The following is a 17,830-nucleotide window of genomic DNA, read 5'->3' on the forward strand; positions in this document are numbered from 1 at the left end:
TCAGACCCACTTACATCCGTTTTTCGATCTGTCTCTTGTCTCCCTGGTTATTACGAATTACCCGGACGCGAGAGCGACCGCAGGATCGCACGTTCTGCGCGATACATTTCGCGGCGGTATACTTTTATAAGTTCACTTTGCGTGGATATGCTGTGACGTCCAGCTCATTGTTGTTACGCAGAACGGACACCATGATCTCATGCGATCGCCTCGTGTAATTTTAGTGAGATATCGGCCGGATGTGTGTGTATGTCACACACATATCTACTCCAGATATTATGTGCGACCGAACAGGCATATGCATGTCACATCAGGATGCGGTACGCGTACCATCAAGATATTAAGAAATGACCGCCGACGCGTTAGTTAATATATTAATCAGAGTTTCGACTAACTCCTCTTTTTTCTGCAGATTAGCGGTGCGATGTGAAAAAAAAACGCAGATATTTCGTTGCACTATCAAACTAACAGAGTTTTATCTAACTAGAGTTAATAATTGAACTTGATAAAATGTTTAAGAATTCTATTCCACAAAATGTATTTGTTCGATTTGGGACAAAATAGACGCGGGATAGATATGAATATAAAGCAATTTTAAATGACAGTACTTTCGAAGTATACAAGTTTGAAGCAGGAAATCTTTATTCTTCAAACAAAAGCTGTATTATGATTAATCTGTAGTACGGTATATTGTCAACTTTTATCTGAAAGACGACGATTCTTAACTTGGAATGGAATTAAATATTATTCAAAACGGTCTTGTATCTAAAATTACTCCGCTTTTTTCGTCACGCTACGCGAGCAATTTTGACTTACCTTTCTCGCTGCTAACAAGATTCTATCGCAAACTGTAGAAACCGAGAGAACCGCGGTTGCACGATCAATTATGAAAAATTACGCTGTACATACGAACATTGGTCATGATATATCGAGATATTAAAATTCACCGATGAGGGAACCGTTCTTCGCAAGTTTATCGCACCGACTGATGCTGCGTGCTTCTCGTCAGCGAGGTGCAGAACGGTGCGTGGCGCTCCGTTAGTGCCGCGGTCGTTCTTCCACGTTTTAAAGGGACTTGGGCACCGAACTGCACATTCCGCCGCGGTTAATCCATTTACGTACGTCTATTTATAAGTGGAACACACCACTCGGTGGATTTCGACCCCAGTGCACGCTGCACGCATACGGCGGCGCGTCGCGGAGCCGTCGATTTTATTTATAGACTCGGGACGAGCGTATGACTGCAGGAGGGCATCGGATGAGGAGAAACATTGGGGTGTACGTCGGGCAGCGAGGGAGTATCGGTCGAGAAAGGAAGTCTATTTCCGGAAAAAGGGGGAAACTCTAATTCGCTGAGCCGCGACACTTTTGAAAACGTGCACGTCGTTTGATTTAAAAAGATCTAGTACGTTGATGCGTATTGACACGTCACGCATGCAGAATGCAGTTATAGAATAGGAATAAGAAACATCTTGAATAAGTCAATAAATGTAAAAAAAAAAAGAAAAATAATCTTCCGACTATTTGTGAAAACGCAATTTAGTTTAGGACTGTATATATTGAGATTCTGGAAATGTATATTTCAGAAACTTCCGCGCTCTTGAAATCTAAAGGATATTATCAGCTTTAAGTTTCAAGTGTGACCGTCTGGCCCGCGTTACACACAAAGAACGCTCTCGTAACGTTTTTTTTTCCTTCAAGTCGCCAGTAAACCGGATGCGACATTACCGCGCGTCACGAGTCATAAGAGTACGTTAACCTGTTTGGCAACAAATTTTTAACCGTTTCTTTTTTCTTGAGCGGCGATTCCTTCGTGATAACTTTAAAACGTTGTCGCTCTCCTCCTCTCGTTTCGCTCGTTCGCCGTTATCTCGACGGAGTGCGCCGCACTTTCGACGGGTAATCAAAAATGTATCCGAAACGAAAACCGATACCGGCTGTCAGTTTTCATTAGGCAATCAACCTCGCTCTGAGACAACCTTAGAATTTAACTTACAGCTCATTCGCACAACTTTTGCTGCCGACACTTTCGATATATTTTGAACAAATAAAATTCTGTATAAAATAAAACCTCGTATACAATTTAACCTTTTCTTTTAATGCTTCTGTTTCGCTTGTAACTTATTTGAAATTAAACAATATTTAATAGAGATTTATTTATCGAGCGTCAAAGAATAATGTATTTTTAACGATGAAGGCTTAATCAGAATTTAAAATAGATTCTTGTTAAATATTGTAACTGAAATGCACCCTGACATTAATGAAGTTTTAAATTGGCAAACCGAAGTTGATAAAAAGGTAGACTTCTGGCCACATTGCTCGACTAATGCGTTCGTCGTAGCTGTATCTTCAGGCCGTGTTCTTAACTGCTGCTAATGGCGATCCCTTCGAGTGCCGGAGAAAGTAATCAAAGTCCACGACGCGACGCACGAAGGGAAGAAGCTTAGCAGGCGCGCGATGATCTCGAGCGCAGTTGCGGAGGCGGTGGTACGGAACGATCGAAACACAAACGGACACTCGTTTTTTCGCTCTTTATATTCAGGCTGGAAGTGATTTCACGCTCCGAAGGACTTCCAGACAGGATCTAGGCGAGGCATCCTGCCAGCGGTCCTCCTTCCTTACGAGCCACGTCGTTTAGCCATCTACTATTTACTTATTAGTTTTTCTTATTAGATTTTCACACGACTCATATTTATACAATCGTTTAGATGATATCCGTTATCACCGATTACCACGCTTGTCGTTTATCTTAAAATCAAATATACTAAATTTAATTCTATTTACATTTTAATATGTCATTTTCTCATCGGAATATATCCTTCAGGAAATGGGAAAACAGTTAGATGACAGTATATTATGTACATTAATGTAAATACACATAAAAAAATTACAAATCCAACGAACAGCAAATATATATTTCATTGTGCTAAGAATAGAGTCAAAAATATATAAAGATTGAAAGGAGAACGAAGGTTCAAGTGAACGTAAAATTGGATATGGTCAATGATGGTTCAGGGACCTTGGTCGCGGCGGGGCAGATGGACAGTAATTCGCGTCGGCTCGCTTGCTGGAAAGAGTCTGGAAATAGCCTTGCCATCGTCTGTTCTGTTGTGATCCAGGAGAACAAGTCACGATTGTGATCAAATTCGCGACGATTCTCACAAGGATCCGTGAGAGACAGGACGAAGGACGCTGCTGGCTCGGTGATTCGTAACCCTGAGCGACTCGATACGGTTAGTTTTTGCGGTGTGTCTTGGTCCACCGGCCAAGAGAATCGGAGGAGAGGTCTCCTCCGTGAGACATCCCTGGGGGGAACCGCATGTCGCAAACGAACGCACTTACTTTGTGTAACCATAATCCATCGGCGATGGATCGATCGAACTTCGACGCGAGGGGAAATTCATGCCGACTGAAATTTCATCGCCGGAGAAATGCACCGTACAGAGAATCGTTTTTTATCTCTCTCTATCGTTTGCGTCATCGATTTAATTGCGTCATCGATTTTATTAGTCCTTTTGTATTTATATATTATATTTGTATTGTTTTTTTTTTGTATTATATTTTTGTATTATAGTCCGCGAAGAAGGAGAATTTGAGAACAAGTTATAGAAATTCGGTATCTACGATGTACTTTTGCATTCGGTTTATGTACCATGTACCATCGAGTAAGAATTCCAATAATGCGCGCAGTTTTAACCGAAGAAGTCTGCGTGCAATCAGTATCCAAACATTTGCTTAATCAATCGTGATCGTAAATCGTTAGGTATAAATAAATCATGACTCATCGACGGTCATGGAATGCAAACGGTAAGAAAGAAACGGTTTCTTCTCCAAACAGTTGAGTGACTTACGCGATTATTTCATTGAGCTCGAACAGCGTGCAAGTACCATTGACAGATTTATAATATCTTCATCGTTTTTATAGTTGCCAATGGGATTATTGTCAGCTTAACGATGAAACGTAGCGGCAATCAAAGACGACGATTAAAATTGCAAAGACGCATCGCATGATTTGTCTTGGCGATGCACTCTTTGAATAGGTACGACGTATTTTCAGAATAATGACTATAATGAGCATATAATTAGGAATTCAATAATTGTTATATTGATGCAGGAATTTTCTATCAAGTGTTTATCTATTTCGTTGTAAATAAAGTTATTGATATAAATTTCCTACTGAGAATCGCGGGGAACTGAGAAACAATTCTTTAAAGACTTTTACTTTTTGACATTTTAAGTTCTCTCTTCAATATGTAGCAATTATTTTAATTAATAAAAGTTAATTAATTTTAGAGTGTTTATCTTTATGTCAAATTTTTTAAAATATGAGAAACTTTTTGCAATAATTTGTATCTAAACGTATTTCACATCCATAGCTAATTGATCGCCATGGTGCAAAGTCGTAGCGAACTTCAAATGTGTTATTTCACACAAATGTCTCTTTATCTGTACATGAGATAAATTAAAAAATTATTAATTCTTTTTTCTTTTTTTTATTATAAAGTTCTTATTTTAAAATGTCAATGACTGTTGGTAGACATAAATGCCAGGTACTAAAAATTCAAGTGTCAAATCATATGCAAAAAAAAACGGGCAAGGTGCTCGCGTGGCGGGCCAGGCCAAACGGACACTCGAACCAGTTTTCGCGAAAGCCGAAAGTAAAGGGGTCGACGAAGCGGGTCTCTCGATATGAATGTCCTTTAATTAGAGCGGCCTGCTGGACCTTCTCTCGAGCGCGTGTTTACAGGGTATTAGTTAATATATGGTAGACACACGCGGGGGGAAGATACGTGGATGGACACGTGCTGCCGTTAGAAAGCGAAATGCTACTGGGCGAGTTCATTTTGGCCATTGTGGACATCGTTTGGTGATCCTCGATCGGACATTTACCCCTCTCATTTAGGACCGCCCCGACCCACCGTAAAGATTGCAATTTATCGCCGTTGCCGACACGCGTTTTCTTGCCAACCGTTTGTCTGGACGACAGTTCAAGTTTTTCACGGGAGTGTGAACGAACCGTTAAAGTTTGTGGCATTGATCTGCTGCTGTAGATACGGTTTGTAAAAGATCGGAAGCAATATACGAACGATTACTGGTAATTTATCATGATGTTCGTACACGATTATTGTAATACGTGACATTTTCAAGATGGATGAGACGATACAATCCTTTTTTTCTAGCTGAGTCTTTTTATTCTAAATTGAGAATATAATGACAGAATATGTACCTACGGAATATTTTATCGGTTTTCAAAACATTAAAAAAAAAGAAAAATATGGAAAAGAGAGTTTCTCTGTATCTCGGATTAAAATCTTTTACTTGCTCCATTAGTAATGAATTTGTTCCATTGTCAGACCAAGTAATGAAAGCATAAATCTAAAAAAATGATTGATAGCTTTGTACAGTAAAAAGAACTGTTTGATAGATCGTCCAGTGGCAATCGCAAGCGATTCGTCAAAATCGATCAGTCGGGACTTTGTTACGATCAGGTGCTGTCCCGATCTAAACTGGTTCTATAGCTAATTCAATCAATTAAACGTGCGGTGGGGCGCATTACACGTGTATCAGCGATAGGTACCCATTAAGTGTACATTCAACAGCACACCTGGACATGTCCTGTCTGATGGAACTAAGGGAAGTTTTGAATTTCAAAGTCACGAACGGCTTAAAATCTATTTTTAATCGATCTATCATTTAGTCCAAAATTCGAAGCAATATGTTATTTACAATTTTAAATTACATGGTAATATTAATGTCATCTTAATATTTTTATTCACTAATATAATATTACACAGATAATTGGAAATATGCGTAAATTAATAGATAAGAAAATTAGTACAAAATTTTCAGAACGCGTATATCGCTTATTTGCTGCAACAATGACATAACAAAAATTGTCATTTTTTAACAGTTTGCAAAAGAAGGATGAAAATTCAATACACTGAATGAAGAGCTAATATATAGCTAGATGTTTTTGTTCCTCTACAGTCAATTTTGCACCAAAATCGCATTTAAAAGTAATATTAACAAATTTTAATGATTCAAAACATTTAAACTTATTTTTTGGAAAATTTTGTTTTCTGAGTTATGTCATTGTTGTAGCAAATGAGCGATATGTATATTTGTACAAAGCATAATTCACACGTTTCGGTGATTTGCCATCAATCACTCGGTAGATGCTACGTGTACTCATCCGTTGCAACGGTCTAACGGTCGAAAATCCATTTATGAAGCAACGTTTCGTCGATATTCGATTTAACGCAGGTATGGTTCCGTATTCGGGAGGCATCGTATTAGTTACCATTATCGAAATGACCAGCTAGGATGACAGCCATTAAAACTATGAACCAGCTGCCTTCCCTTCGCGGAGTTCCCCCATAGGTGGAAGACCCTGCGGTGCATCGTGCATTATAATTAACCATATAGCGACCATGCCGAGTCACCCCCATGCTCGTATCGACGTACAGATAAGTAAACTACCCACCTACACAGGGTGCCGTTAAAAATATTGCTATGTGTTGTCGTTATTGTAAAATTATACCTACGTTTCACAATCACGTTGTTTTGCTACATAAATGTATATGTATATGAGCTAAAGAATAATATATTTGTATTAAAGATTACACGTAGCGATATATTTTATCTCGAAGTTGACGCAAGATTATTTTCATAGATATTTAGATACTTTCGTTATTTAATTTATATGTTTACCATAATTGTGCTTTAAATAAATATTGTATAAAGTGGCACACAAAATTTCCTCAAAACTATAAAAATTTACAAAAAAGATGTTAGGTTTATTATTTTAGAAATATTATACTTCTCATTTATATTATTTTGAAAATATACAAGTTATAAAACTTTATTTTAATATCTATTCTCTTCTTTTTCCTTCTTGCTGTATTAAAAACTTTTATGAAATTTTAAAAATATTTCGTGAGTAATTGATTACCATGTGTATTGCAACAGTTTTCGTGTCACCCTATAGTTTTACCCCCATGCGTTCATCGGGACCACCATGGCACGCGTCCAGGTGGATGTTACAAAATGTTCGTTACAAAGCACGATTCGTGTTGCTCAGCTGTCTAATTTTCGATGATTTCGACTCGGCCTCCACGTGTCGATTACCCTAAAACGTGTCGATGGAATATCAGATAATGTCGATTCGCCTGCCACGTTTTAACGTCTGTATAACGTATCATTAATTTAAAAGACTTGGGGTGATAACGTGGAACAAATATTACAGCGGTAGTACTGTGCGAAATAACTACTATCCCATAAAGATTAGACTTTAAATTTTTGCTTTATAGAATTAATGTTACATTAACCGAAAGAATATTAGCCGAAAGAAGATTTATGCAAAATACATAAGAGATGATATGATAAGAGATTACAATATTCATATTCGCGTACCGTTATAAAATGCGTGTAAATAGAAAAAATAAAATATGAAAGATTACGTATAAATCATCTTAATAAGTTAGATGAGATATATATATATATATTTTTTTTTATGTAACTTAAAAAAATTATCAGTTTTTTTACTTTGTATAAAATTGTTATCTTATAGCATACATCTCACAATAATAACATGATTATAAAATATTTATAATATATGTACCTAATATAATGGCAAGGCTAAAGAAATAATAACACAATATGCAGGAATGAAAGCACAATAGTTTATTACTAGCTTATAATGACTAGATGACTAGAGAACTTTCTCTCTTAATTCTAAGACGACATGTACATAGGACAGTCTCCTGTCTCTCATGCGACGAGAGTGCGGAGTTGCGAATTGACGTTTGTAATCAAATATAGTCTTTGGAGGCGCTGCATCGTTGGCTTCGTCGTGGAACCAACCGTTTCAGGCTCTCGATGGATCGTCGCCGCCGTGAAAAGTCTTTTGTATAGTCGAGCTCGTTAAAAATCATGTCGCGCTTTAAATTGATACAACGGTTTGTCATTTGGACATTTTAATCAGCAAACGCGATTCTTACGGCGGTGAAGTCCATCCAAACCTCCATAAATCACTTGACGAATTATTTACAAAAATTAATCAATACGTCCGTCGCGATTAATTCTAGAGAAGATTATTTCAATAATTGATCGATGATAATATATGTATAATGCTCGAAAGACCAGGGAACAAATATACAAATTTTGGTAGCGCAGACGAAATTCAGTTTACGCAAACGATCGATAAAACCCCGCGCCTAAGATATGCTCACATTTCATTACTTTTTGTGCAGTACGTCTTTTATCATTTCAAAAATAGTATTTAAATAATATTTAAATAATATTTTAGTAATCCGCTAAGTGCAAAATATATTAATTTTTTAAGTAATTTTAAACTAAACTGCTTCCGAGCGTTGGTCTTTTTGTCGCCCGGCATATTTAAGTTAACATGGCGGTTTTTTTTCGCCACCGCAGCAAAACAAGAGAAAACCGCACGTATGCACAGGATCAGAGAATATGCGTTCACATCAGTTCAACGTCGTCTTCTACGTGGTCTTCGTTATCGTCGTTGTGGTTGTCATAGTGGTCGTCTTCGTTGTTTTCGACGATTCCACATTTTGCTTCGACACGTCCATCGTGGTCGTCAACGGTTTCTTATTCACGTCGCACACTTTTCGAGCACGCCAGTAATCTGTAACAAAAATATTGAACGGTTATTATGAAGTACGTATTATTTAAGCGTCATAAAAGATTACGACATGATATCGATATTACGTTAAAACAAGTGAAATTAATAAAGAAGCCATTTGATACGTTCCGCGCCGCGCCGTATGAATAGATATATCTCTGTGCAGAAACACATGAAGCTGTTCGTAACAAGTATATTCTCAAGGTTCCGTAGTAATCTACGTTTCATGGATCGGCAGGGTCATCCACGTTATGGCGACATAGCGTAACCTGTATAGGAACACCGTGCAGGAGAGGTACGAAATTTCCACAACAAAGACTTCGTCTTAGGGAGCACCCTAGTTCGATCAGGTAGCCACCTGAGCGCCCTACCCTCGTTTCTTTCTGCTTTTCTCTCTTTTTCTGACTGACTACTTGACAGGTGCGACTTAATGTTAACAGCACCGGTTTGGAAATCTGCTCTTTTCTCCGACGCTCTGACAAAAATGTGAAGGACATAAAAATCGCGTTTGCACCTTTTGTTTTGTCATAGAAAGTCTATGAAACAGAAGTACATGAAACGAACCGAAGAGAACCGCTCGCACCTCGTGGCTTACAGTTAGCATTAGTTTCGGTTAAGTTTTCATTTATGTTTCTGTTACAGCTAAGATCATCTCATATTATCGCGACTGTGTTTTTATGATAGCTACTTTGGCCAAGTTCGAAGATCTTGATTGATTTTTTCTTAATGTTCCGCACGGCGCGGAATACGAATTAGGCCCAGTTTCACCAATGTCGATTAACTGCAACCTTCGATTAAACTCACTCTTTGTCTCTTTCTAAAGGGGACAGTTAGTAAGAAACGAAGAGTGAGTTTAATCGAAGGTTACAGTTAATCGACGTTGGTGAAACTGGGCTTTAATCGGTTATTCGTATCCACGACGTATTTAAAGTATTGAGGAATATTAGCGTTCGCGAATCGACATTACAAACGGAACGCAGTTTGGACCGATAAATCGATGTGAAAAAGGTTAAAAAAATCCACACAACGGCCATATGTCGAGGACTTGATCCTTTCTCCGCGCTTCTCTCTTTTTGGCAACGGTCCGCCATATGGCGCGCGAAACCGAGTTGTTCCTCGACCAACGTCCTTTCTTTCTCTCTCTTTCTCTCTTTTTCTCTCTTTCTCCCTTTTCCTCCATTCGCGTTCAACAATTTCGCTTGTCAACAGCTGTTTCCACGCCTCAACGTGCCACGAAATATAGATCCTAGATGCGCCGAAGAAAGCTCGACGCTTACCTGTCCATATGTCTCGTACGTGATTCCGTCCTGAAAATTTTCTTTTGTTCGCGGATCCGAACGCGATCTTCCTGGCGCGTTCTTTACCCGAGCGAAGGATTTCGTTTGAATCCTACTCCCTATAAGGCGTCTTCGATTTTACAGCGAAACCACACAAACGGATCACGAAGTCTGCTTTAAGTCGCGATCGAAAGAGCTCTTTGTCAATATCTCAGGATTGTGATCGAGAGTTTTCTATTCCACGACATGGAAAGAATAATATTGCGATTATCCTTCATTTTTGCTATACAATCCGTGCTTTCTTTTCCTCCAGTTAATCGTAGATGATCGAAATAGAGCGTCTTTTAGCATTCTCAATGTAATTCTCGTGTAATTTGGGCCAGAGAGGTATAAAAGATGAAAATTTTTTTAAATATATTTCTGTACTTGACAAATTTGTTTATTTTATGTAGATCTTGATAACTTTGTTTAAACCTCAGGATAAATACAAGGATAAAATGCAAATACGTGATGATTAAAGTTGTTAGGGCAATAGGTAAATTATTAGGAGAAATTAAATATATATGTGTGTGTGTGTGTGTGTGTGTGTGTGTGTGTGTGTGTGTGTGTGTGTGTGTGTGTGTGTGTGTGTGCTGTATTTTACATCGTCAAATTAATAAATCCTGTCAGTTTCTTGAAGATGTTAGATACGCGAAAGAGAAGAGTGCGAATTAGTGTATTTAGTCCTTGTATTTGCATCAAGTGCAACTTGTCCCAGCAGGTGGTGCGCGACCTTCGTAAGGTCCCGCGCGGCATGGTATCGCGTGTTCGCGGGTCTGATTTAATCGTGGGAAAAGACGTTCCAGTCGTCATGGGCCCTTAGCAAGGGCTAACAGGTGTCGGTGGAAAAAGAGCTGGTTGCGCCGTGCCGCTCTGTTGAATTTTCGAGGGTCTCGTTGTGTTCCAGCCCAAGAAGTCACCGTGTGGGGGATTATCAGTGCAAATAGGTAGAGGATCTCGGTTCGAGGTTGAGAAACCATAGGTTTCCCGCCCACGGTAAGATTATCGCGTACGCGTGTTTCAACGTACGGATGATTTCTTTAACTTGCGAACCACTATGAATTCCTATATATACATAATTTCAAAAAGAATATTAGAGCCGATCTACCCGCTCATCGGGAAATAATTCATTTCTTTTTTTTAAGCTTGTCTCCCGGAAAACAAGTTACATTCGATCCGGAGACATGCGATATGCCCAATATTAACGGTCTCGTGTATAAAGCCATGCAAAATTTTGCACTTGGTCGAGTAAATAAAATATCCATTGTGCACAAGAATTCATGCGATAAGGTGAAGAAAGGCGGGCATGATTGCGTCATGCCTGAGGAATCCAAGGAATGCAATCGCGAGTCTTTTTTACTCCTTGGAAATTGGGGCCCTTCGATGACTCACGGTGTCCTACAGGTACGTCGGCGTCGTGTCGCCCACCTTAGACGCATGACTCATAAGCGTGATCTCATTCCCGATCGCGACGTTCCTTCCCTAACTGCACCCTGCAGTTGAACCGGCGACTGATCGCTTCTCACGATCGTGCACCACACGTGTCCACTTATCTTTTCGTGATAACGCCAGTATTTTTTTTCCAGATATATTTGGTTGCTGCGTAGAAGTCTATGAACGCTTTCCCAAATAAATGATGAAATTGAGTTAAAAAAGAAGTAGAACTTCATGACCAATTAATTTTTTTAAACGGAGCTATAATTGTTAATTACTTCCCAACTTATTGAATATTCTAACACTCCAAAATATTCTATATTTGGATAAAACTTTTTTCAAACCGTATAAATTACATAATTCTATAATTTAAACAATCATCGACGAAGATTGCAAAAGTTAAACATTTACATTTTGTAAATAATTAAAAAGTACTGCGAGATTTATTTTAAATCCAACCTTGTGCTCACATATTGGATTTTATTTACAACAAAATTCCCAAACTGATTATAGCATTCGTAAATAAAATTTATGGAAATTCGTTAGTATGTTTTGTAAATCGTCTTTAGAAAAAAAAATTGACAAATCTTTAGTTCAAGATTTCGACCACTTGATGGAATATCGCGGCAACGGGTCTGCGACCCGTTTACGACGCATGCTTCTGGCGTAAGAAACGACAGCCCGACGGGGTAAAAGAGAATCGGTCAAAGAGAGCGTAAGACGGGTAGCCGGGAGTATTCTGGCGAGGGATGGCTATAGAGGAGAGAGGAGGAGAAAAGGCGGAAGAGGCGGCGGGCTTAGAATAAGAAAACAGGTCGGAGCCACGCGACCAGGTCTGCGCGTCTGCGCGCTCGGCTTCCCTTTCTTCGTCACGTCTTTCCCGCCAAAAAGCCGCGGCTCCGTCTCTACGACGCCACGAACGATAGATTCGCAATCCTATTATTCCAGCGTCATCCAGTAGGCTAATTGTAAGTAGCAGTCTATTGGTTAAAGAAAGCTGATTTGAACGTCGGGGTTAGCTTTCTTAACGACGCGTTGGTTACAAGTCGCAAGTATCCGAATATCCATTACCATACTGCGCTAGTATCATTACATAATTCTGTTCCCACCTCAATAAACTTTACAGCGGCATGCCATATTGAATTATGTGTAAGAGATATTTTTAGACTCTCATGTCCGCGCCCATTAAACTGAAGAAGACGATATTGGCCGACCTACTTTCGCGGCGTAATATACATGCATTCCGCGGAATTTTCGCGCGCTGTCCGTCCAGGGGAAACTTGTCGAACGTGTCCTGTGAGTCATGCTCCCTCATGCATATTCCGCGAGCGTAAATGCATGCGGCGCGGCGCGACGCGGCGCGTTCGCGCGTCCAAATTGCCGCTAAGCGATCGCCGATAAAGTTCGCGCGTTGATATTTCGCGAGAGAGAAATGTTGCTCACCGTGAATGCTGGTCTGCCTTGAATACGGATTACTTCGCTTTTTGCCGGGCGACCGGTCGCTCCTCTCGTTGTTCCGCCTCTGGTAATTATTCTCCTTATTTTCTTCGGAGCAGGGATCCACTCCCCATCTCCTGGCGAACTTGCTCCTCTCCGCGTCTAGGGCCTCCTGGAGCATCTCGATGGTCTCCCGCGAGTTCGGCCGGCCGAAGAGGCAGCGTGGTACTCGCGAGGTCATGGTCGTGGGCAACACCGTGTAGTAGATTTCGTGACAGATCGAGGCTACCAGCATTTCGGGAACTTCTTGGTGCTTCCACCGTGCGCGTAGTCGAGCGAGCGGATCCCCGGGAAACGTTCGTTTCACAGTTCAAAGTACGTACCCACGCGCTTCTACGTTTTCCAGCGAATACGACACCACGGGCGTCGAGCCTCCTCCGGTTCTTCGGTTCGGCGTATTCCGGATGAGCGGGCGAATCCTCGGCCGCGTAAATTCCGCCGATCCGTTCGACTTTTCTGTGAAGTTTCCGCCTCGATTCTCGAACGGGCTCGCGCGATGTTGAGCGGCTCCGTCCAAGACCAATCGACCCTCAATCCTCACCGTACCACGGCCAGACTGGTTCTGCTGGGATCGTTCTGAGTCGGTGGAAGCCGGCCAGCTCGTATCCGTTTGAGCGAAGCCACGAGGTCCGGTGCTCCCTTCCACCAGACGTTTGAATTCAAATCTGATTGGCGCGCCGTACGGGCTGCGCACGAAAAATGGCGCGAATTTTTGCGTAGCGACGTCCTCGTCGCGCGCACGGCACCGGCTCGCGCCTTCCTCTTCTAATGCCCGCGTTTTCCACGTGTATACCCTCGCCACCGCGTCCTCCGTTCAAAATCGTCCAACGGATTATGCTAAGCGATCTCTCGTGGTGGGGAAGAGCGCGCGCGCACCATGAAGCTTTTTTTGCCCTTTTTCTAAGTAGCACGACTATAGAATGATCACGATCGTGATTCGAGCGTGTCGCGATGGGATTCAAAATAATCTTTCCTCCGTCGAGCTTTTTTCCGCATTTGCGTCGGTGCCCTTATCGATCGCGGGAGCGCACGGAACGAGTTTCTTTGACATTGTTCCCGCAGCTTACTCTCTATCTTCATTTTTATTCAAATCAGTATATATTTAAAATCTATTTCTTAAATCGATATATTATTTCTGAAAATTAATTTCTTAAAATCTATCCGCTTTTTAAGTAGATACTTTTAAGAAATCCATAAAAAAATAGATTTTAAATAAAAGCCTCATGTAATAAGTACAAAATAATTTGCATTTTCATATAAGTACATGTATATTAGATTTTGTTTATAAATGAGTTATTTTATTTATTTCTTTTGTAAACATTATTTCGATAAAATATTGGATCGAACTCGACGCTATATATTAGATCGATATTATACAAAAAGTTGGTCTTTCTATTTAGATCCAGTTTGAGGCGAGATTTAGAAATTGAATAATATTTCTCCAGAAAAGTTTATGGAAGAATAGGCGGTTTTGATCCTGTACATAAGCGCGCGCACCAATGAAACTGCAGGACAGAGTTCGTCCAATTGTCGTGGGCACGATTGCCCTGAGCATTTTTGCGGGAAGTCGGGCGTTCTGCAGCAAGAAGAAAAAACGGTCGTCCGAGCAGGTGAAGCAGCCGGAGAACGAGAGGGAGAGACCAAGTGGAAGCAAGTCCCAGGCAGAGAATCGCCCTTCGAGTTCGCCGCAATCGTCGTTTTCTCGAGCGCGCATAAAAGTTTCGGTGGACATGACTTATGAACGAGCCGCGGCGACCGTAATCGTGCAGTTTTTTGTATGATTAGCCCTATATGACGTAAAGTGTGCATCGCATTATATGCCTATTTAGTATCTTTTCGTGTGAGATCGATATCCTGCCGCTTTCCATTGCTAAGTCTCCTCGTTACCTCGCCTTTGAATTGCAGGCTGCGTTAACGCCACTCATTACATTATCTTTTTGCGTATTCTCTATACATTTTTCATGAATACCGGGCATTGTATGGCAAGTCAACACGACTCGATACGATAGGGCGCTTGCTATATGGGATATTCAAGATGTAAAGAATAAGCCAAGGTCTCACCTCTGACCCTCTAACGTCACAGTTCCTTTGAAAACCGTGACCAGTACCGTGAACCGTAGATTGTGACGCATTTATATTTTTTCTCGCGATAAGATCTATTTTTCTTACCGTGCTTTCTTTAGTTCTCGAGGATGCTGAGAAGGAAGATGATTTATCATATAAAATCATATAAAATCATTTTCACTCAAGATATCTTTTATTCTGAAGATTATTAGTCGTCGGATGTTTTTAGATGTATAAATATATTAATCTAGATGTACAAATATTAAATAAGTATGCGCTGTGTGCACGTTGCCGCCGCCATGAGATTCGAACCGCGCAATTATAAGCATCTCGCGCGATATACGCAGCTCGGTCTAGTCACGGCTCCGCTATATCACGACCAGTCGAATGACAGGGGTAAATTCGACCGTTACAGAAAAGTATGGGGCACATTGCAGCGTAACGCGTCAATCGTGGTGCGTATGCGTGCACACGCGCGGGCATCGCGCACTCCTTTCGTGCTCCATCATGGACAGGTGAACACCGTGACCACCATGGCCCAGCGCCCGTAACGATCATTACGGTTTGTGATTGCTTCTTGAGATTTTTCTTATAATATCCACGGGAGGCAGTAATTTGGCTATTATTACCGATTATTACGCGTTTTGCTGCCTGATTACTTCCCAACGTGATATTGTAGCGAATGCGAGATTGTTGACGTATTATCCATCGATATAAGGAATGTTTCTTACAACAAGGAATGCGCACGATAAAGATTTAAGGATTCGAGTAAGTGTCTTGCCGAGCAATCTGCCCTTCAAATCTCTTTACAGCGCGCAGATATTAATGCGTAAACCTCGATGTTATCCTCCGGAGCGTAAATCGTTTCTCCTGCTCTCGTTTCGGCACAGCCGTTGGATCTCTGAGGAAATGCCGACTTCCTCCTCGTTTAAACGCGGGAACGTCAATACCCATGGGGGATTTCGAGTTTCGAGTTCCTCGCGCTCCCCATCGGGCTCCCGCTTCCGGTCCTGGTCAAGCAGACCGGAACACGCGGGGTCCCCGCGTGCACCGTGACTCGGACCATCGTCAAAAATTAGGGAGAAACCGATCTGCAGGGGTTCCACGCCAGGATGTAGCTAATGCCACGACTTTAACTCGTACCGAAGACAATTACCGGCTCGATCATTTTTCACGGTTTTATGATCGATCTAATGGACACGGCGTGTTCACGATTTTTGAAAATTCCAGACGGTTATACATTACCGTTGTGTTGTTGGCTTCTTATTTTATTTCTTTTTCATATCCTCATGCAAGAAATTGATGAAAGTATTAAAAGAAGAAAGGAAACTCATATATATTATATTAATTAACCAATATTAATTCTATTAATAGCGTTCACAAGATTTGTAGCGTTTAACGAGATAGAAATCTAAGTTTTATTTTTAGAATATGTACAGCAGTCTTAAAATATACTAACAGCAGCTTGTTTACGCGTTCTCAAACTTACATTCTTGTCATGATACCATACATGCTATTATCATTTGCAGGCACGATGTTACTTCGCAACGGAGGAAAGTATCGGATGAAAAGATGATCGACAGCTGACGTTGTCATGGAGGAGAAAAAAGAGTGAGGAAGATCGAACGAAATGAGTGAAGAAACCGCGAGGAATAAGGTAAGAAAACTCGAAACTCTACCCTTTGGCCATCGGCGTGAGCACCTGGCAGCATATGCGCCAAATATAAAAGGACGAACGTCTCCGCAGGTCGGTCTCTATCTCCCTTTCTCTCTTTGCAAATTCTGTCTGTGCCCCCGCTTGGAAGGCCCCGAAAATTCTGCGGGATCACCGATGCGTCTCGCGTGGTTTTCGTTCAGCATCGAAATTAACGAGAGCGCACCGCGTGTCGACCGATGGTCGGTCAGCTGTTGGCCGTGATTGTTGCCAGCCGCGTATTAACTCTCTGTACGTCAGACAACGTAACGTAAACGCGAAACTTCATTGTAAATTTTACATTAGAATTCTCGTTAATATTAACCCTAGCTAGCTACACTTATTTTCGAATCTTTAATTCGTCACACTCCGGTCCGTGAGACCGCTCGAATTTGTCGCATTGTCATTTTTATTCTAATTAACCCTAATCCCTCCAAAGTTTTTTCCGCCACTTTATTCCTTCAACTATGCACTTTCGAGTCCCACGCGTTTTTCAATATGTTAATAGCTTTGAAAAATTCCCCAAAAATTATTATAATATCTTTATACCTTCGACTAAAAATCAATGTAAATAAAATTTGGAAATCATTTATTTAAATATTTTTTTACAACAATTGAATGTTGAACAACTCACGTTACGACATGTTTTATTTAAAAAATCATAACTCACGAACAAATTGACGAAATTTAATGGTTCAACGCGCAAATTAAACCTAAAAGTAGTGCGAATGAGAAAAAAAATATGAGATAATTATTAATTAAATAGGAATACTTAATTTCGTCGCCGCAAATTTGGTAATTTTTAAATGGTACAGAAGGACTTTAAGGACTTAAAGAATGCTAGAAAAAGAATTTCTGAATAAGAAAAGACGAATTTGAAGTGTGACCGATATTTTTTATATAAAAAAATTTAATTTTTTTTATAATCGTAGCTCCTTCCTGCCTCTTCCGCCTGCCTCTGAGCCATAATAGTCCTCTGTGGAATGTCAAATTTTTTTTAACGACAAAAATATTTTAAATACGCTTAAATTATACACAAAAATACATTTTTATCGAAAAAAAATTTTCACTTACCTACACACAACACTGACGTAATCCTCCAACCATGCACTTTCGTGTCCCAACGCGATTTTGATTGTTTGCCATTTCGAGAGTAAATGAGCTAGGACTTTGAAATTT

At 40.5% G+C, this 17,830-nt stretch overlaps 2 protein-coding genes across 7 annotated transcripts in view; one reads left to right on the forward strand and one right to left on the reverse strand.

Annotated features, from left to right (window-relative positions):
• Nucleotides 1–7,660: 7,660 nt before the first annotated feature.
• LOC139773449 (uncharacterized) lies at nucleotides 7,661–13,445 on the reverse strand. The gene is made up of 2 exons (XM_071707883.1): nucleotides 12,841–13,445; nucleotides 7,661–8,650 (listed from the first exon to the last, which is right to left on the reverse strand). The coding sequence occupies exons 1-2, from the start codon at nucleotides 13,127–13,129 to the stop codon at nucleotides 8,505–8,507; spliced, it is 435 nt and encodes a 144-aa protein (XP_071563984.1). The 5' UTR covers nucleotides 13,130–13,445; the 3' UTR covers nucleotides 7,661–8,504.
• A 3,057-nt stretch (nucleotides 13,446–16,502) lies between these two features.
• Hipk (Homeodomain interacting protein kinase) overlaps nucleotides 16,503–17,830 on the forward strand; it is a 74,799-nt gene continuing 73,471 nt past the window's right edge. For 2 of the 6 annotated variants that reach the window (XM_071707945.1, XM_071707918.1), the window contains exon 1: nucleotides 16,503–16,615. In XM_071707945.1, coding sequence (XP_071564046.1) covers nucleotides 16,589–16,615 — 27 coding nt within the window. In that variant the 5' untranslated portion in view covers nucleotides 16,503–16,588. The remainder of the gene's footprint in view (nucleotides 16,616–17,830) is intronic. The other 4 variants (XM_071707892.1, XM_071707900.1, XM_071707910.1 and 1 more) reach the window with 3 other exon arrangements.

Source organism: Temnothorax nylanderi, unplaced genomic scaffold, assembly GCF_030848795.1.
Source record: "Temnothorax nylanderi isolate EJ_2023f unplaced genomic scaffold, tnyl_v1.0 TNYL_tig0004_pilon, whole genome shotgun sequence".
NCBI classification, from domain to species: Eukaryota; Metazoa; Arthropoda; class Insecta; order Hymenoptera; family Formicidae; genus Temnothorax; species Temnothorax nylanderi.

Excerpts from the sequence above, each read along its gene's own strand:
- LOC139773449 (XM_071707883.1), bottom strand. The coding sequence starts at position 13,129 with ATGCTGGTAGCCTCGATCTGTCACGAAATCTACTACACGGTGTTGCCC. Across the intron at positions 8,651-12,840 it reads AAGGCAGACCAGCATTCACG|ATTACTGGCGTGCTCGAAAA; the intron begins GTGAGCAACATT and ends TTTTTGTTACAG.